Below are 19,503 nucleotides of genomic sequence, written 5' to 3' on the forward strand. Positions count from 1 at the left end.
TATGTTTTGAGTTCTTATGCCATTCACTGGCTGAAAATGTGAACAAACGGTTGAAGCATGATAAGTTGTTGAAAATAAAATAAAATTAACAGTATTTTGAGTAACAGTTATGTTAAAATGCGGGGTCACACTCATATTTAATCCTTCCTTGTTTTAACTTCCTTTTAATTCTTTTTTTTAATTTCCTGTTTATTTTTCAATTGTCACTGACATGTTTACTAATTTTATCAGATTAAAGCATGACTGGCTCAATGAATCAATAGATAAATGAATCAATGAATCAATAGATGAATAAATAAATAAATAAAATAAAAAAAATAAATAAATAAGGTGGCATGATAAAATCGTCACATTGTATGATCATTTCAGAATTTAAACCGCTATCATTGCTTTCTTTGACAGATAGAGCTATGGGAAATTACATCACAAGTAAGTATACAGTTACACCAATAGTGCTTTTTTCAAGGTGAAAATATGCAAATATATGCAGAGTATTATATTCAAATTTGAAACATGAATTAGAATGACAAATGAACAGAATTAGTGAGCAGATTTGTATTGTTTACATCTCGACTTGGCTGATACTGGTGCTTATCTGGATCAGCCATTGTTGAAAAATCTGATGTTGTTTTATAAATAAACTTTCCTAAATGTCCTGAAATAATTGCATCATAACTGCTGGTTAGTTATCTGTTCATTATTGGAACAAGGACAATGGAAGGAAGTACACAATTCCAAGTGATCAACTGAAATCATCCATAAAATGATATTTAGCCTGTTATTTAAAGTGCTAGTTTCCAGTCTGTAGCACTTGTTTCCTTGCTGGGAAATTAGTCACTGTATTTATCCTACAAAAGAGCCCATATCTAGTAATATAGCATAGCCTCGTGAACATGTATTTATGACGGCAGTGTCCATCTGGCATCAAGTGAATGACCTTGAAAATATGTCAAAGCTGCAGGGGTCAAAAACAGCTTCTTCTAAATAACCAAGATGCATAGAGACCTAATATTGGGCCTTTAGCAAGCGAATGAGAAGAGCTACCAAATTTTTTTCAAGTGAATGACCCTGACCTTCATTCAAGGTCACTGGGGTCAAGTTTGCTTAATGATTTAAATGACTTAATTCTTCTCAATAACCATGACCCAGAGACCTGACATTGAGTCTGTAGCATGCTTGGGTTAAGAGCTACCAAATATGTTGAGATGAATGACCTAGATATGCATTCAAGGTCACAGGGGGTCAAATAGGCTTAAATCTTAAAACAACTTCTCAGTAACAAAGAGACCGAGATACTTGATACTGGGCTTGCAGCATGCTGGGGCAAAGGGCTGCCAACTTGTTGTGAATTGACATAAATGACAACCTATTTTCAGGGTCACAGGGATCAGATATGCTTAAATCTTTAAACATCTTCTTAATAACCAAGAGCCCCAGAGAGTTACATTAAAAGCAGGTGAGCAATGCATGCCCATTGGGTCTCTTATTTGAAACATGAATTAGAATGACAAATGAACAGAATTAGTGAGCAGATTTGTATTGTTTACATCTCGACTTGGCTGATACTGGTGCTTATCTGGATCAGCCATTGTTGAAAAATCTGATGTTGTTTTATAAATAAACTTTCCTAAATGTCCTGAAATAATTGCATCATAACTGCTGGTTAGTTATCTGTTCATTATTGGAACAAGGACAATGGAAGGAAGTACACAATTCCAAGTGATCAGCTGAAATCATCCATAAAATGATATTTAGCCTGTTATTTAAAGTGCTAGTTTCCAGTCTGTAGCACTTGTTTCCTTGCTGGGAAATTAGTCACTGTATTTATCCTACAAAAGAGCCCATATCTAGTAATATAGCACAGCCTCGTGAACATGTATTTATGACAATGATAAAGCCCACCCATTTATATTAATGTAGTTCAGTGAAATTAATAAATTAATCATGGATTGGTATATCATTGTCCTTCATTAAGTCATTCCTCATGTTTAAGCCATTAAGTTCAAATGTTGGTCCCAGGCCTTATTTACAGGATACATATGGTAGCTGTGCTTTGTAACACTGTTAAATGTCGGGTAAGGGTTAATGGTCCAGTGAATGGCATTTTGATGATTTTTTGAAAAATAAACATCAAAGAATTTAAGTTTGATTTTAAATTTAATTTTAATTAGAACTTTGCAAAAATATTTCATGTATACGGGGGAGGATACTAGGGTATGTAAAGTAGAGGTTTTGAATTTGTCATCATTCTAATTACGTTACAAATCAAAGTACTGGAAGTACTGAAGACACAGGGGTGCACATGTTTTTTTTTGCAGTCATGAGAGAGGTTAGCGGAGCTTATTCTGGGTGTTGTAAGATGTAGTAATGTAATTTGAAAAGTCGAGTACTCTACAATGTACTTCACCCAAATACTATTTTCGTGACTATGATAATGAAAATAATTGCACTATTTCATGGATTCAAAATGTTTTTTTAATATGATGAAATGTTAACTGGCTTATATTGAAAACTAGAAATGGCATTTACACCTCTAGCATATCTAAAGAGGAAGTAACTCCATACCATATGGATTGTAAGGTTTGCACAAATTTGTTTCAATATATACACTCATAAGCAAACAATACTTGTTGTGTTGATTACATCTTTGCTATCATATATATATAATAAATATAATGATTATGTAATATATGTATCCACACAGTGTACTGGTGAATTAACCTACTGAATTTGTTGTTAGGCAATACATTGGTACACTAATACCAAAATAATATATTGATAGTGCAAGTAGTAGATGGTTTATGCTACAAATTCCAACATGCTACACATATCTGCCGGAAACGGGTGATTTGTTTTTAATTTCTTTGTTTGCAACAAGTAATTGCTATAAATGCCAAGAACATTTTTAACTCATAGGCAAAGTAACAGATCAGTCATATAGGCATTAGGACTTCACCGAAAATAGCACAACGGAATGCAGGGACATATCGAGATTAAATGTCCCGTTACAAAATCAAATTCGACAAACTGAAATCCTCAGGAGGAGGGAGGACTTCCATGTCTTGCAGACATATTTCTAATTTCCAAAAAATAAATCCTTTCTATATATATATGTGTCTTTACATGCATGAGAGAATAAGAATATATCTCAATTTTGTCCACATCATACACACTGTACCTCTCAAACAAGAGGCCCAATGGGCCTGTATCGCTCACCTGGCTCTACACCAACTTTGACGTTGATTGAGGTAATTTCTACACATACTATGCTGATTACCTCTTTTTTCATATCAAAGAATTTTCTAGTCCTTCATTCCAGCATAATATTTGCCTAATATCAGGCTTCAGTGACTCTTGGCTATCGCAAAATTATTGTGTACAGATTTAAGCCAATTTCACCCCTGTGACCATGAATGAAGGTCAAGGTCATTTATATTAACAAATTTGGTAACCTTACGACCCAGCATGCTACAGGCCCAATATCACGTCCCTGGGCCTCTTTGTTATTGAGAAGAAGCCGTTTGAAGATTATAGCCTATTTGACCCATGTGACCTTGAATGAAGTTCAAGGTCATTTATTTGAACAAACATGGTAGCCCTTCACCCCAGCATGCTACAGGCCAAATATTAAGTCCCTGGGCCCCATGCTTATTGCGAAGAAGTAGTTGGAAGATAATAGCCTATCTCACCTCTGTGACCTTGAATTAATATAAGGTCAAAGACATTTATTTGAAAAAACGTGGTAGCCCTTCACCCCAGTATGCTACAGGTCCAATATCAGGTCCCTGGGCCTCTTGCTTATTGAGAAGAAGTCGTTGGAAGATTATAGCCTTTTTGACCCATGTGACCTTGAATGAAAGTCAAGGCCATTTCTTTGAACAAACTTGGTAGCCCTTCACCCCACCATGCTACAGGTGCAATATCAAGTCCCTGGGCCTCTTGGTTATTAGCAGAAGTTGTTTAAATGAAAAATTGACGCCGGACGGACGGACGCCGCACCACGACATAAGCTCACTTGCCCTTTAGCCAGGCGAGCTAAAAATAAAACTACTCATTAACAAAATTGCAGTGTTTATGTTTAATACTTTTTGCTTCAGTGGCTTCTTGACATAATAACTAAAATATCCGAGTGCGAGATCTTTGCACACCATTAAATGATCTTTATTGGTCAAATGAAAGATCCTGTTAAGCACTGTTATAATAAGCTAAATTGGTGCATGCAAAAGAAACACAAACCAGTCCAGTCAGGCCATCTCTTATCTAGTTTCTATTCTATTGAGATCATTTGGCTACAATGCTTTGATATTATATTTAGATTCGCTATTAGTATTATTGATACTGGATAATTCTAAGTATGGATTATACTGTGAGTGGATATGTATACTGACTATGTAATATTTTGTGATCTGGAACATGTCATTGAAAATTTGAAAGATGTGTTGAAAATGCATGACAGTATAAGTCACTGCTTTGAATCATTTTTTGAATTTTATTAGCTCGTTTTTTTTCAAAGAAGATGTAGAGCTGGAATCATTTTTTAATTTCATTGGTTAATTTCTTCAAAGAAGATGGAAAGCTAATGTTGTCACCCCAGTTTCGGTTACGTTGGTTTTCAAATGTTAGTAGTTTTGGTGTTAGCTGTTTATCAATACATGAATGGCACATGACTAGTACAGTTGATCAATAAACGTCAATGTCATATGACTAGCACTGTTTATCAATGGATGTCACATGTCAAATTAATAGATTTTGTGACAAAAAGCTGCTTTTTGACATGCTTTGAACTTTATCGATTATGTGAAAACAATATTTTTTTGGTGCACGTCTAAGAGTTTAAAGGTGTCAAAACATTACTTTACAGATATTCGGCATATATAACGTTTCGGAGTTACACTATCCCTTCGAATCCCCAAAGCCAAATTAAATGGGCTTTGTTGCCGTCATTCACATTTTTAGCCCACCATCAGCTATTCAAATCGCCCTGCGTCCGTGGTCCGTGGTCCGTCGTCCGTCCGTCCGTCCCTCCGTCCGTCCCTCCGTCCTGTAAACAATTCTTGTTATCGCTATTTCTCAGAAAGTGCAGAAGGGATCTTTCTCAAATTTCATATATAGGTTCCCCTTGGTGCCTAGTTATGCATATTGTATTTTGAGACCTATCGGAAAACAACATGGCCGACAGGCAGCCATCTTGGATTTTGACAATTGAAGTTTTGTTATCGCTATTTCTCAGAAAGTACTGAAGGGATCTTTCTCAAATTTCATATGTAGGTTCCCCTTGGAGCCTAGTTTTGCATATTGCATTTTGATACCTATCGGAAAACAACATGGCCGACAAGCAGCCATCTTGGATTTTGACAATTGAAGTTTGTTATCGCTATTTCTCAGAAAGAACTGAAGGGATCTTTCTCAAATTTCACATGTAGGTTCCTCTTGGTGCCTAGTTATGCATATTGCATTTTGAGACCAATCGGAAAACAACATGGCCGACATGCAGCCATCTTGGATTTTGACAATTGAAGTTTGTTATCGCTATTAATCAGAAAATAATGAAGGGATCTTTCTGTAATTTCATATGTAGGTTCCACTCGGTGCCTAGTGATGCATAATGCATTTTGAGACTAATCGGAAAACAACATGGCCGACATGCAGCCATCTTGGATTTTGACAATTGAAGTTTGTTATCGCTATTAATCAGAAAATAATGAAGGAATCTTTCTGCAATTTCATATGTAGGTTCCACTCGGTGCCTAGTGATGCATAATGCATTTTGAGACTAATCGGAAAACAACATGGCCGACAGGCAGCCATCTTGGATTTTGACAATTGAAGTTTGTTATCGCTATTTCTAAGAAAGTGCTGAAGGGATCGTTCTCAAATTTCATATGTAGGTTCCCCTCGGTGCCTAGTTATTCATATTGCATTTTGAGACCAATCGGAAAACAACATGGCCGACAGGCAGCCATCTTGAATTTTGACAATAGAAGTTTGTTATCGCTATTTAATCAGAAAATAATGAAGGGATCTTTCTCAAATTTTTTTGTAAGTTCCCCTTGGTCTGTAGTTCTGCATATTGCATCTTGGGACCAATAGGAAAACAACATGGCAGACAGGCAGCCATCTTGGATTTTGACAATTGAAGTTTGTTATCGCTATTTGTCAGAAATTGCTGAAAGGATCTTTCTGAGATTTCAATTTTAGGTTGCCCTCTGTGCCTAGTTATGCATATTGGATTTTGAGACCAGTCAGAAAACAACCTGGCCGAAAGGCAGCCATCTTGTATTTTGACAATTGAAGTTTGTTATCGCTATTTCTCAGAAAGCACTGAAGGGATCTTTCTCAAATTTCATATGTAGGTTCCCCTTGGTCACTGGTGTTGCATTTTGAGACCAATCCGAAAACAACATGGCCGACAGACAGCCATTTTCGCTTAACCTTAAATTTTATATATAGGTTCCCCTTGTTTGAAATGTACTAGAGGACAGTTTCTGAATTTACACAGATTAGTAAGACTTAGAGGAAGGGAAAAGTAGAGAAAAGATCAATCTGACATAGAACCTATAATGATCATTCAATGGTGGGCGCCAAGATCCCTCTGGGATCTCTTGTTGAGTAACAGTATTGCATATTTGCCAAATATGGTCATTGTGTAGCAAATACATCGGGTTTGTGTGGAGACCTCCTCCTACACTAAATAATCCATTTCTTTCAAACTTAGTATACATATACCATGGCATAAGTTGTGTACCAGGCCCACTCTAGAACTTCGTTAAATTGGCCTGGGCATCATGTATCAATGTGGTTTGTTTGGTAATCTCTTCAAACTTTTCAAACTTGGTATGTTTCATAACCATGACATAAAATTGTGTTTTCCTGAACTGCAGTTTGATTTGACAACATTAACTAGAGATATGGACAGAGGATAAGCCCTTTGTGGAACTTATTTAATTCAGGCATCACTAGTATGTGATTTGTTCGGAGGTCTCTTCCCACCATCAATAACCATCTTTTTTTTCAAACCTGGTATGCCATGTCATGAAGTTGCTTTTATTTCATTTGAATATATTTTACGAGTTATGGCCCTTTGTTTGTTATATTTTGACTCGGTTAGAAAAAGCAAGAACCTTTCAGCTACAATTTCTTTTTGTGATGAGTATAAAGTTTACTTAATATTTATCCAACAATTGAAGAATAATTTGTAAATATTCATCATTTCCAATAATCTTAATGACAAGCAAAGTACGAGCGTATGTTTTTCCATTCTGTCTGGTACACGTTATAGATCTATCAGAGTTACTTAATTTGATTGATAGGGTAGCGGTATCAACCTGGAGAAGGTTAATGGACTTGGAGGGTGCAGGACTTGCGCCCCTTTGTATTAGGTGGCGAAACGGACTTGTGTATTAACTGAAACGGAGGAAACTGGGCCTGAAATTGGCATCATTTTCAGAGAATGGACCTAAATGTTCTTCATGTTTCACAACTGTATTGTATGTAAAATAGTAGGGGTTTATTTGACCGAGAAGTACTTCAAATCAGTTTTTGTAATCATTCATGAATCACGGCCCAATTGCCGTCTGAGTTGGATATTAATCTTTTAATGTAAGACATAAATCAAAATATTGAAGACACTTGAATAAACTGCATATGATTCAATAATCAACACAAAGGTTGCTTATCATTCAACTTTTTAGAATCTTGTTATATTTATGCTATAACATAACGCTTTCACTTATTTATGTTTTATAATTCCAAAATCCTCATTATGCAAATTAAATTCCACATGAACTTGATAACACAAAATAAGAAAAAAATGATTTAAGATATTATCAATGGTTAATTACATGTTACAAAATATGCAAGAAATTGTGAGTGCAGGCCACAGTAAAATGTGACGATTTCCATTCTTATGTGGTCTTCTACATCTTTTAAAATAACAAAAAAGTGACGCCATCACCAGTTTATATTATTGCTTTTCCTTGATGTAAGATTATGAACTATATATGATTGACTAATTAGATTCAATTTGTTGTATGAAATATTTGTTTGCTTTCCCTTGCTATCATAGTTTGTTTTATATAGATATACTGGACAATAAGACATATTTCTTACTCCATCCTACTCTTTTAGCCACCTAATATATTCACAGTTATGGAAGTTATTTCTACCATATTTTAAGATTAATTCCTCACACTTGGGAAGATGTAATCAACATGCCAGTGTAACTCTTTTGCACTTTGACCAGTGTATTGAAAGATTCCCTGAGGCCTGAACTGTCCAGGTAATAAAAGGGTGTCGCACCCTATCAGCAGGGGAGGGGGAAGGGAAGGCGGGAGGGGTTGAATAATAACCTATAGATCTCAATGTTTCACCTGCATGATATACACAGAATTTTAATTCCTAAGACTGTCTTTATGATAACATAAACTAGATGTTAATCATCTTTGACTATAGGTTTAAGGTTTCAGTATCTATCATTTTGTATCGGATTAGAAAACTAGCTACTGAGCTAGTTACACTTCATTTCCATTAAAACATATTCAATTGTGTAATTAATATATAAGCACTTCATTTCCATTAAAACATATTCAATTGTGTAATTAATATATAAGTACAAAAAAACACCTGGGTATGCTAAACTACTCTGGAGGCCGAGAATGCGGATGTAGACAGGGCAGGGTATACCATTATATATACGGCATTGGCATCACTGACGGGCACATCAAACTAATTTATAATTATAGCATTCAAAACTTAGAATTACATGCTCATATCAGCTCAGACTTGTGGCGATTTCTTAATCGCTCATTAGAGTGAACATGATTTTCATATAGCACTCTATGTTATATGTTTACACTCCATACTGTGTAGCTACAAATTATCTATAAAAAAACACATTCATTCACATGTACAGTTCAAATCAATTTGAAGTGGAATTTTGTTTTTAACTTACATTTTTTTGTAAGTACATTACATCAAATATTCTCCACAATAGTATATGTACCATATACATAACTGTAACTGCATGATACATATGTATATATATTTAATGTTAATTTATGTTAGTGAGATCTGAATGTAGCTATAACTTACTTAATTTTGAAATTGATGATATCAAATCATCAATTTCAAAATTAGAATGCCCAACTGGATGAACTGTACATGTAGCAGCATTGAAACATATCTTAGTTAGCAAAGATGCAAGAAGTTGTGGCTCTAAAAGCTAGAATTAGAGGCAATGTTTTTTTGTGCAAGATCTAGACCACATTTCATTTATTTTATCCTATTGGGTTTATTTGGTATGGCAACGTTATGACTAATCAGCTATAGCTAGGCCTAATCAAAGTACTGGAAGTACTGCAGGAGGCGTTAGTCAGATGTAAAAGGTGATATTTGAAATATAGCAAGAATAGAAATTAAACATCAACATGATGAAACATTTCTACTTAAGTGTGTCAACTGGACAAAATGGTTTTCACAGTCCTGATGAATGTAATGGTTTAGACTGTTCCGATGTACATAATGGTTTTTACCATCTTCAAGTTTCAAACCAACTTCTACTTAAGTAGTTAAACATTTCTAATTTCAAACAAACCTTTACTTAAGAAGTTAAACATTTTTTTTTTTCAAACCAACTTCTACTTGGGTACATGTCGTTAACATTCATACTTTAAACCAACCTTATACTTAAGTAGTTCAAAACTTGCATTTATGTGTTTAAATCCAACTTATACCTAATAGGCCTAGGTATTAGAAAGGTCGAAAGGATATGATACACATTTAGATACGCTATAACAATACACGACATGTATTGAAAATACAGGAGTGTCTGCTACTTTTTTGTTGAAAGTGTGCAATGTGTTTCAATATCTTGTAAAAAATTGCTTATTCCTTTCTATTTTGATCTTAGAATAATATCAAAATTTAGATTGACGACTTTTAAAAATTATTACTTCTTTATTCAACAAAGACATTTTTTAAGGAGAATTATTTCAAAATTAGGTATCAATTCCATCTATTTTAATAGCTAGATCCAATATCAATATTAACAATAAACTGTGATTTGTAATTTGTTGTTTTTCAATTTACCACCAAGATGTAGACACTAGCCGATTAGGTACTGTATATAAATATACAGTGTTTAACATGCAAAATACAATTGTATTGAAGAAAACTTTCATATTTGAAACAAATTCAATATGATTGTGTTTAAAGAAACTAGAAGTCCCTTGGGGTGGGGAAAGAACACAGGGCCTATTTTTGCATCAGGATTGTGTTCATCTCTTGATGCCAAGCAAGGCTATGTATGATTATCGGGTGGGGATCTGATCATCTGAATGATTTCACAGATAAAACAAAAGTAATCAGTTTTCAATGGTGGGAAAAGCTTTACCAATTTTGAATCCCTAGCTAGGATGAAAATAATCAAATATGATAGAAATCCGCCGCCTTCTTCCAGACAATTAATTGTTTGTATCAATTTAGCCAAATTGACCCCTTTTGGCCCCGCCCCTCAGCCCCTGGTGTCAGCCCCACCATTTGTACAATTTTGAATCCCTACCCCAAGGGGATGCTACCAAGCGAATATGATTCCCTACCTCATACCAATGTTACCAGAAAACTATGAGAGATATCCCTTGCTTAGTTTCAGAGAAGTTGTTTACATCAATTTAGCAAAACTGACCCCTTTTGGCCACACCCCTCAGGCCCCTAGGTGGTAAGCCCCACCATTTGTACAATTTTACATGCATACCCCATAAGGCTGCTACCAGTCAAATATGAGTGATATACATTGCTTAGTTTCAGAGAAGGAGTCGTTTTATTTAATTAAGCCAAATTGACCCGTTTTGGCCTCATTATCTGGCCCCCGGGAGATCAGCCCAATCATTTGTACAATTTTGAATCCCTACCCCACAGGGATGCTACCAGATAAATATGAGCGATATCCAACGCTTAGTTCCAGAGAAGTTTATATCAATTAAGCCAAATTGACCCTTTTTGACCGGCCCCTCAGCCCCCAGCCCCACCATTTGTATAATTTCTAGTCCCCATCCCATAATGATCCTACCAGTCAAATTTTGTTCAATTCCCACCAGCAGTTCCTTTGGACCAGGTGAGCTAACAATTGAATTGCAATTTATGGATAATTTGGAATTTTGGCAGGAAAACATTCTTCAAAGGGCCATATCTGCATCATTTTTGATAATTTGCCCTTGAAACTAAGCACACACCTTCATAAGAGCAGGTTCTTTAAAATGTGAATGAAGGTCAAGGTGAAAGATAAAAATACTATTTGTAGCCAGTCACACATGTACATGTATCTGTATGCCAAAAATCCAGCCTTCATGTGTATGTGCAGTTTTGGGTGATTTTTGAATTTTGGCAGGAATTTCATTTTCAAAGTGCCATCATATCTGCGTCATTTTGATTATTTGACCTCGATACGTTGCACACACCTTTAAAAAAGATTCTTTAAAATGTGACCCAAATCAATAATTTTAAAAGAACTTTGATTTTTTCCCCCATCATTTGACCCTTGTGTTGTCGGGTTTTAATAATTGTTGTCACGTTGTAATAAGTCCAAATCCAATTTTAGGTTTTTCTTCTTTATTTTCTTATTCATCCAAATATATATATCCAATTTACACAATGTTCTCCTTTCTAGTATCCTCTCTATTTCTGAATCTCTTAAATCTCTGTTCTTACTAACTCTCCAATATTCTGTCCTTGTTCTCTATTATTCTCTGTTGTTCTCTGTTCTTCCTTCTCTCTCTGTTCTCCTCTTTCTAATTATTTCGCTCTTCTCTCCTTTAATTTCTTCTCTCCCCCTTTTCGCACATACATCTCACATACATATAAAGATTCTCTGACCCTCAGAGAAGTCACCCCCTAAGGCCACCTACCAATCCACAGGTTGATCTCTGAATCCCCAGTACTGTGTTTCTCTATCATCTTTAAACTTCATTATTTACCAAACCAATACTGATATCCAAAATCTATAATCTAGCATCTCTAGATGACACACTCTAGTTTATAACCCTATTAATAATATTTTACTTCAACATTTCATATTAATTCAATTTATACTTTAAGTATATTTAGATACCTCAAATGACATATAAATCAATACAGTGCCCAAACTACTGCATTGTTTAAACTAATAAAAACACTTCCATAAACTACATAACTTACACTATCAAATGATACCAATAGTATTGTCTAAATGATTATTATCAATTAGAAATAATAACTTTAATTCAAAATACAAAAACAACTATTTATACAGGTAAAGTGTCAAGCCTATCTCTGTCCCAGTGGGGTGTCACCCATCTGACCATCTTGATGCTGGGCCAGTATGACACTTACCTACCCAACCCAAATCGCAATTAACAGCACTTACATAATCTACCTGGCTAACAGGATTTACACTACTATACTTGTGACCTTGAATGAAGGTCAAGGTCAAAGATAAGCATAACATTTGTAGCCAGCTATACATGTTATGATGTGCCAAACATCAAGCCTTCATGTGTATGTAGATAAAAGAGCATAAATCTTTTACATGCAATTTATTATTTTTTAATTTTGGCTGGAAAATAGCTAATTATTTTTCTTCTCCAAGTGTCATATCTCGGTCATTTTTCATCTGATGACAATAAAATATGCACATTCTGTTTCAGTGAACTTGGTATGTTCTTTCCTATGAAATGAAAAAAATGCTCAATTTGATATTTTTATTTTTGACCTTCTTTCGACCCCATTAAGTTGTTGACCTCGACATTCTCTGATATGTCATTGAGAAAATTTAGCCCCTGACCACATGCTAACCAATTTCTAATGAAAATGAAACAAATTGTGCTAAAATATGTGGGATGAGTTTCCTTACAGTAGTAAAATTTATCCCCTTCCAAGGGGGAATGCGACACATTTTGATAAAACAGCTTAAGAACCTTTTGTACCCCATTCTGCTATATCTGGGTCTTGAGAAGAAGACCGACGCACGACGACAGATCAAATTATAATTATGATGGTGTATATTATGAGCTGAATGTCAAAGGATTGTAAATTCTGTACATACTGTATTATAATTATATTATCAGGCAGTCAGCATAAATGTATGTTTCATATCTATAATATTAGAAGTTTGACGTTTTTGTACGTTATATATACTTAATTTTGACACAAACATTAAAGGAGTTAGTTACTTTCATAAATGCAGATGTTTTTCTAGAGCTGACTAAAATATATTTGTCAATTGTTAACAATGCTATATCTTTTGAGTCTAGGCGCCGCTGACATTGTTAATATCAGTTGATATCTCCCAGACAATGAAACACAATGTTCATATAAACCGCCATGATTTTTTTTCATCACCAGGCCGGAACAATAAAATATGATATGAGCAATCTGAATACTAAGTCAATATGAGATTTGATAGCATGCCTCTCGTCGGTCAACCACTCGCTTAGCTTCTTTTTGTAGGAGTCAATAATATATGTATGTGAATTAAACTCTCGCGATGTCTGTTGCACATAATTATAAGTGCAAAGAAATACATTGTCACTTAAGCCGAAAAAAAAATCACACTTAAGTAGCAATAACACATAATAGTCAAAAATCCTATTATATGTGATCCGTGGTAAGAAACAGTACTTAAGCATTTTTGGTAATTTAACCTGAAACGGTCTTCCATATTTGACATCCCGCAGATTGTTGCTTGTATATATGTAGTTTTAACAGATTTGAAGGTCAATATTTGAAAATACCCAAATGGTTACACATTTATTCATAACAAATGAAATTATTGACAAAAAGAATTTCATTTTTCCACACTTGCTGGAGACCAATAAGGAGATTGGTGATTATTTTAAGGGATTTATAATGTTTGCGACATGAAATCCAACATGAATATTGATATTTGAGAAAGTTTTATAGTCCTATTATATTGATTAATCATATAACATGAAAACAGTATAAAACAACAAAAAGTTGGTAGATCTATTAGTCTAATAGGGTAAAAGCAATTTGTATACATTTTGTTAATCTACAATTACTTTGTATTGTTTAAATAGCATATGTAATACAAACATTTCACAGCTTTGCGTAGATTACATGAAAACATTTGAAGAGGTTGAATAGCTGAATATATAAATAAGACAAGCTGGTTCAATTATCATTTTGTATTAAGCTATACCTGGCTACTGCAGTAAATCTTATCACAAAATCTAGATTCTACATATTGTCTTTGTCGGGGAAGGGACAGTACAAAATTACCACCACGACATATGTGCCAGTTTTCTAAGTTTTAAAAACTAAACGATCGAATTCCATCACGCCATCAAGCCATCGCCTACTGATTCACGGATTTAAAACACATGAACTTCGATCAGTTATTGGGGTCTGGCGAGGCTTTAATAACATATCGTAAACAGTTTCGTCATAAATAAACAAACACTTATTTCAGTGGGTCAACAAACATATGCAAACTTTGTGAGTAACTTGCCTTTAATGCATGTTGATAGATATTAATTTCTAGTGACAGACATCACACTTTGATGATTCGTGTGAAGCCCGTATCCAACAGGTGCCATTTTGACCGCGTGCTCGCTCACTACATAGATCTCAGGCAACTATAGTCGATAAATGTAGGTTTGGAGTGGATAACATTTCGGTCCATAGTGTGACATTTCGTGGCATCGTTCACGTAAACAGACAGATCAGGTGGTCGCTGAATATCGGACTAAATCTCATGAAAATCTACCAAGTTGTAAACAAAGGAAAAAAACCCGGAGAAGATTATGAAAAACGAGAATTTGTTTGCGCTTGGTTGTTATCCCATCTTTATTTCTAGTAGTTGAACTATTGTCCCCTGTAACTTGTAAGGTAACGTCATCATATCGCAGTTATCTCCCTTCAAACAGTATTTTCAATATAGATTTGCAAAAATCGATGCAGGTGTAGATATTTACAAGACATTATTCTTATTGATTATTCAAAATAGTTCCTGAAATGTTCACAACAGTATCATCATAGTTAATACATTTCTGTGCACATCATCTACTTTGAATGACGGACTACTACTTGGAACTAAGCGAATCATTACCCCTAGTTACAGAAATTACCACCAGAGGTCTCAAATTCCGAACTTCCGCCGAAGAGAAATTTATACTGAATATACCTTTTTCATGTAAAAGCACTTTATTTGTAGTCTTGATAGTTTTCATAAATGCATATATAGTTCAACTACATCATATATGAACCGAAAGAAACTACAAAATGAACTGTGAAAGGATATATAACGAAAGCTATTAAAACAATCACCTTTTGTTTTGATGTATTTTAGAAGCTGACAGGACAATGTGTTTTTTTTTTGGCATTTTCGTTCGCTCTGACACAACTTCCACTGCCACTTCACAATCATATTCAATCGAGAAAAAAAAATAGTCCCGTGACTTACGGAGTTAAAGGCAACACTGCAGTTTCGTTAGATATATGACAAAACAACAGAACCTCACAAATAGAAAGTTTTCAAAGTATTTAATTTAAGTATGTTCTGTCGATGATACGTAAGAGTAGTTTTGCGCGTTGAACGCATAAGATTTCACGCGGAATGATATAATCGACTTTTCGCTGGCGCCATATTGCTGTTTACCTGTGACCCGGAAGAAAAAATTACTAACATCACGCTGAATTTTCTCATCATCGACGTCTAGAAACGTGTTTTTTTCTTTGGTGGCATGTTACTGAATGGGTTATAATATTGATAAAGTTTCGGCGGAATATCGTTGTTATTTTGTACATTGAAAATCACTCATCCAGCATCCGATTTTGTCCGCCATCTTTCAGTAATGTAAACAATAATAAAAGCAAGAGTTGGTGATCAAACCCAACTTTGACTGTCAGTTTCTCACTGAAATATTAACTTGCATGTGATTGATGTAGTCTGCGGATGGTTAGATTATATAGATGTTTTTTTTTACGAAAGAAAAAAGTTGTCTATTCATCATGACAATCTCACAACAACGGCAGTCGAATACCATACGCATGTTTGCAAATAAAAAGTTAAATAAATTCTCACTGAATAGGGTTTCGAAATGTCAAGTGGACTTGTGAATATTTATAGTAACTTCGGGTCTATTGATTATATCCTACGTAATGCACATCAGAAGTTTTTCGTTTACAGAACGCGTACCGCACTAACGTGGCTGTCTGCATGCAGATGTAGACGTCACTGAAAATTTCATCTCTAATTATAGCGACTTCTTCTTCTTTTGTCATTCGGCCTCCGTCAAAAAATGACGATTACGGCTAATGGGAGGCGTTGCGAATGCTCTTAAAAAAAAAAGTGCAGGGATTTGGGTACAGTGAGAGTTTTTATTTTATTTTTTTAATTTTTTTAGTGGAAACTATAAGATAAAAGCATTTGATGGTGTGTTTATGGTGTGTGTTTGAGATCATCAAGGGCTGCATTGTGTATATGTGCCTTGAAGATCTCTAGTGTAGTGCATTGTACTGCTGCCACCGGGAGGAGGTTCCATTGTGTTATTGTATGTGGGAAAAAGGAGTATTTATATGTGTCATTGGTGGCAGATAGGTGTCTGAATGTGTAGGGGTGTGTTTGCCTTTTCCTAGGGTCAGCTGGGTGCATGATGCCGTGTGGGTCTATTGCGACATGATGGTGAATGATTTTGTATAAAAGTATGAGTCTGGCCTTGAGTCTACGTGTTTGAAGTGTGGGCCAGTTGAGTTTGTCCATCATGTCTTGTACTGAACTTGTGTTGTGGTATCTGTTTTGTACGTATCGTGCTGCTCTGCGTTGAATTTTTTCTATTTGATTGATTTGGTTTGTGTTGTGCGGGTCCCATATGGAAGAGTAGTATTCTAGTTTGGGTCTCACTAGGGCTTTGTATGCATGTTCTTTTATATGTTGTGAGTTTATTTTCAGGTTGCGTTTTAGGAAGCCCAGTGATCTGTTGGCGTTTGCAGTGATGTTATTGATGTGTGTATCCCATTTGAGGTTTTTCTGTAATGTGAGTCCTAAGTATTTGCTGGCGTCGACTTGTTGCAGTGTGTGGTCGTGTAGTTTGTAGTTATATGTTGTTTTGGTGCGTTTGTTTGAGGTGGATATGATGTTGCATTTGTTTGGGTGAAATTTCATGAGCCAGTCATGTTCCCACTGTCCTGCTGCGTTTATGTCTTGTTGTAATTTGTGTGCGTCGTCTATGTTGTGGATTGTCTTGTAGATGATGCTATAGTCGGCGAAGAGTCTGAGGGTGCTGTGTTTGATGTAGTCTGGTAGGTCGTTGATGTATATGAGGAAAAGTATGGGGCCCAAGCAGGTTCCTTGAGGTACTCCTGAGGTGACTTGGACTTTGTCCGATTGTTTCCCTTCAAGTAATACTGTTTGGGTGCGGTGTGTCAGAAAGGCTGTAATCCATGTGAGTGTGTTCCCTGTAATTCCGTAGTATTTGAGTTTGTACTGGAGGCGTTTGTGTGGGACTTTGTCAAATGCTTTGGCAAAGTCCATTATGACAATGTCTGTCTGTTTGTTTGTATTGTTATTTAGTGTTAGGTCGTGTATGAATGTGGCGAGTTGTGTTTCACATGATCTTGAGGAGCGAAAGCCGTGTTGGAGGTTGTAGAGTATGTTATTGTCCTCTAGATGTTTCATTGTTGCGCTTGTGATGATGTGTTCCATGATTTTGCATGCGATGCAGGTGAGTGAGATTGGGCGGTAGTTAGTTGGGTTGTGTTTGTCTCCTTTCTTGTATATAGGGTTTACATTTGCGTGTTTCCAGTCATGTGGTAGTGTCCCTGAGCTGAGTGAAGTGTTGAAGATTTTTGTGAGTATGGGTGCTATGGGGTCTTAAAGTTGTTTGAGAATTTTGCCGTGTATTTGGTCAGGTCCTGTTGCTTTGTGGGGATTTATGTTTCCTAGTATTTTGTCTACTCCGTTGCGTGTAATGTGGATTTGTGGCATGGTGGGGTGTGGCGATGGTCCTTTGTCTGGTATATTGTTGTTGTGTTCTGTTGTGAATGCGGCTTGAAATTCATGATTGAGGATGTTTGCTTTTACGGTTGGGTCTGTAGTGAGATGTCCGTCTTTGATGAGGGATGTGATGTCAGTATTTTCTTTTCTTGTGGTTTTGATGTAAGATAATAGTTTTTTGGGGTTGTATTTTCGGTTAGATTGTGGGGAGTCTGGTTCGTTTATGGGTATGTCTTTGATCATTTTTTCTATGTAGTTTAGGTATGCGTTGCGTGTTTGTTTCTGTACTTCTGCTTTTATGGTTTTGTATTTTTGTGTGAGATGATGGTTAGTGCGGCTTTTGGAGTGTAGACGTTTGGACTGCTTTATGAGGCAACGGAGGGGGTGTGTCATCCATGGCAGTCGGTGTTTGTAGGTCAGGAGTTTTTGGGGTATGTTTTTGCTTACTGATTCGTGGAGTGTTGATTTAAACGTGTTCCACATGTCGTTTGCTGTTTTGTCAGTCTGTTGGTTAAGTGCAATATCAAGTTTGGCGAGGTCTTCTTTTATGTTGTCCCAATTGGCTTTGTGGTAGGTGTATATGCGTCGTGGTTGTTTGCGTGTTCTTTTCAGTCTAACATCTATTTCTGTGTATATTATGTCATGGTCTGCTTTGCCAATGGGAGGTGCTGTCTCTGTCTTGTTTACTATAGATGGTCTGTTAGTTAGTCCGAGGTCAAGTATGTGGTCACCACGTGTTGGTATGTTTGTGGTTTGGGTGAGTGAGTTGACAGCTATGATGTCAAGTAGGTGTTGGTGTTGGATTTGGTCTGGTTTACCTGTTATGGTTTGATGTGACTGCCAGTCTATGTGTGGGAGATTAAAATCACCACCGATGTATATGATTGTGTTGTTGTTGTTGTTTGCATTGAGTCTGTGCATGGAAATTTCTAGTTGTTGGAGTGAGTTGCCTTTGTTTGTAGGTGGTCTATAATATGATGCTATTGTGAGGGTATGTGAGTTGGACATTGTGATGCTGGCCCATATTGATTCGTTGTCTGATTCTTTTTTTCTAATATTCGTGATGGTTTAAAAAAAAAATAGAAAATGATCTATATTACTTCATTATCATTTGAAATATTACATTTCAGTCGAAGCACATTATAAAAAAAGAAAGGGGTCTACGATGTACATCTACATAGACCTTTATTGTGTTTGGCGGAGTTTTGAACGCTTCAGGGACGGTTAAAGGGCAGTAACTCTTTAGAAAATACAATTTTTCATGGAAATGTACTGATTGCTGAATTTAACCAGAGATATTTAAGGCAGTGGAAATGCTATATTCCTACATCAGCGGTTTTTTTCTGTCTTAAATCATTTCAGCTTCTGAATTAAATTAACCTTTAAACTAATGCACAGTAAAGTATTGATAAATCAATGCAAATAATTTATTATAACTTAGATTTATTATTATTATTTGATCTTTTTTTCTTCACAACACTAGTACATATTATTTGAGAAGAACAGCAAAAATTACT

The 19,503-nt window shown here is 35.7% G+C and overlaps 1 protein-coding gene across 2 annotated transcripts in view; it reads left to right on the forward strand.

The window, feature by feature from the left end:
• The window catches only part of LOC117328987 (protein mono-ADP-ribosyltransferase PARP14-like), a 61,580-nt gene that overhangs the window by 1,669 nt on the left and 40,408 nt on the right, over nucleotides 1–19,503 (forward strand). For both annotated transcript variants that reach the window (XM_033886642.1, XM_033886643.1), the window contains exon 2: nucleotides 403–429. In XM_033886642.1, coding sequence (XP_033742533.1) covers nucleotides 411–429 — 19 coding nt within the window. In that variant the 5' untranslated portion in view covers nucleotides 403–410. The remainder of the gene's footprint in view (nucleotides 1–402; nucleotides 430–19,503) is intronic.

This window comes from Pecten maximus, chromosome 6 (assembly GCF_902652985.1).
Source record: "Pecten maximus chromosome 6, xPecMax1.1, whole genome shotgun sequence".
Lineage (NCBI taxonomy): Eukaryota > Metazoa > Mollusca > Bivalvia > Pectinida > Pectinidae > Pecten > Pecten maximus.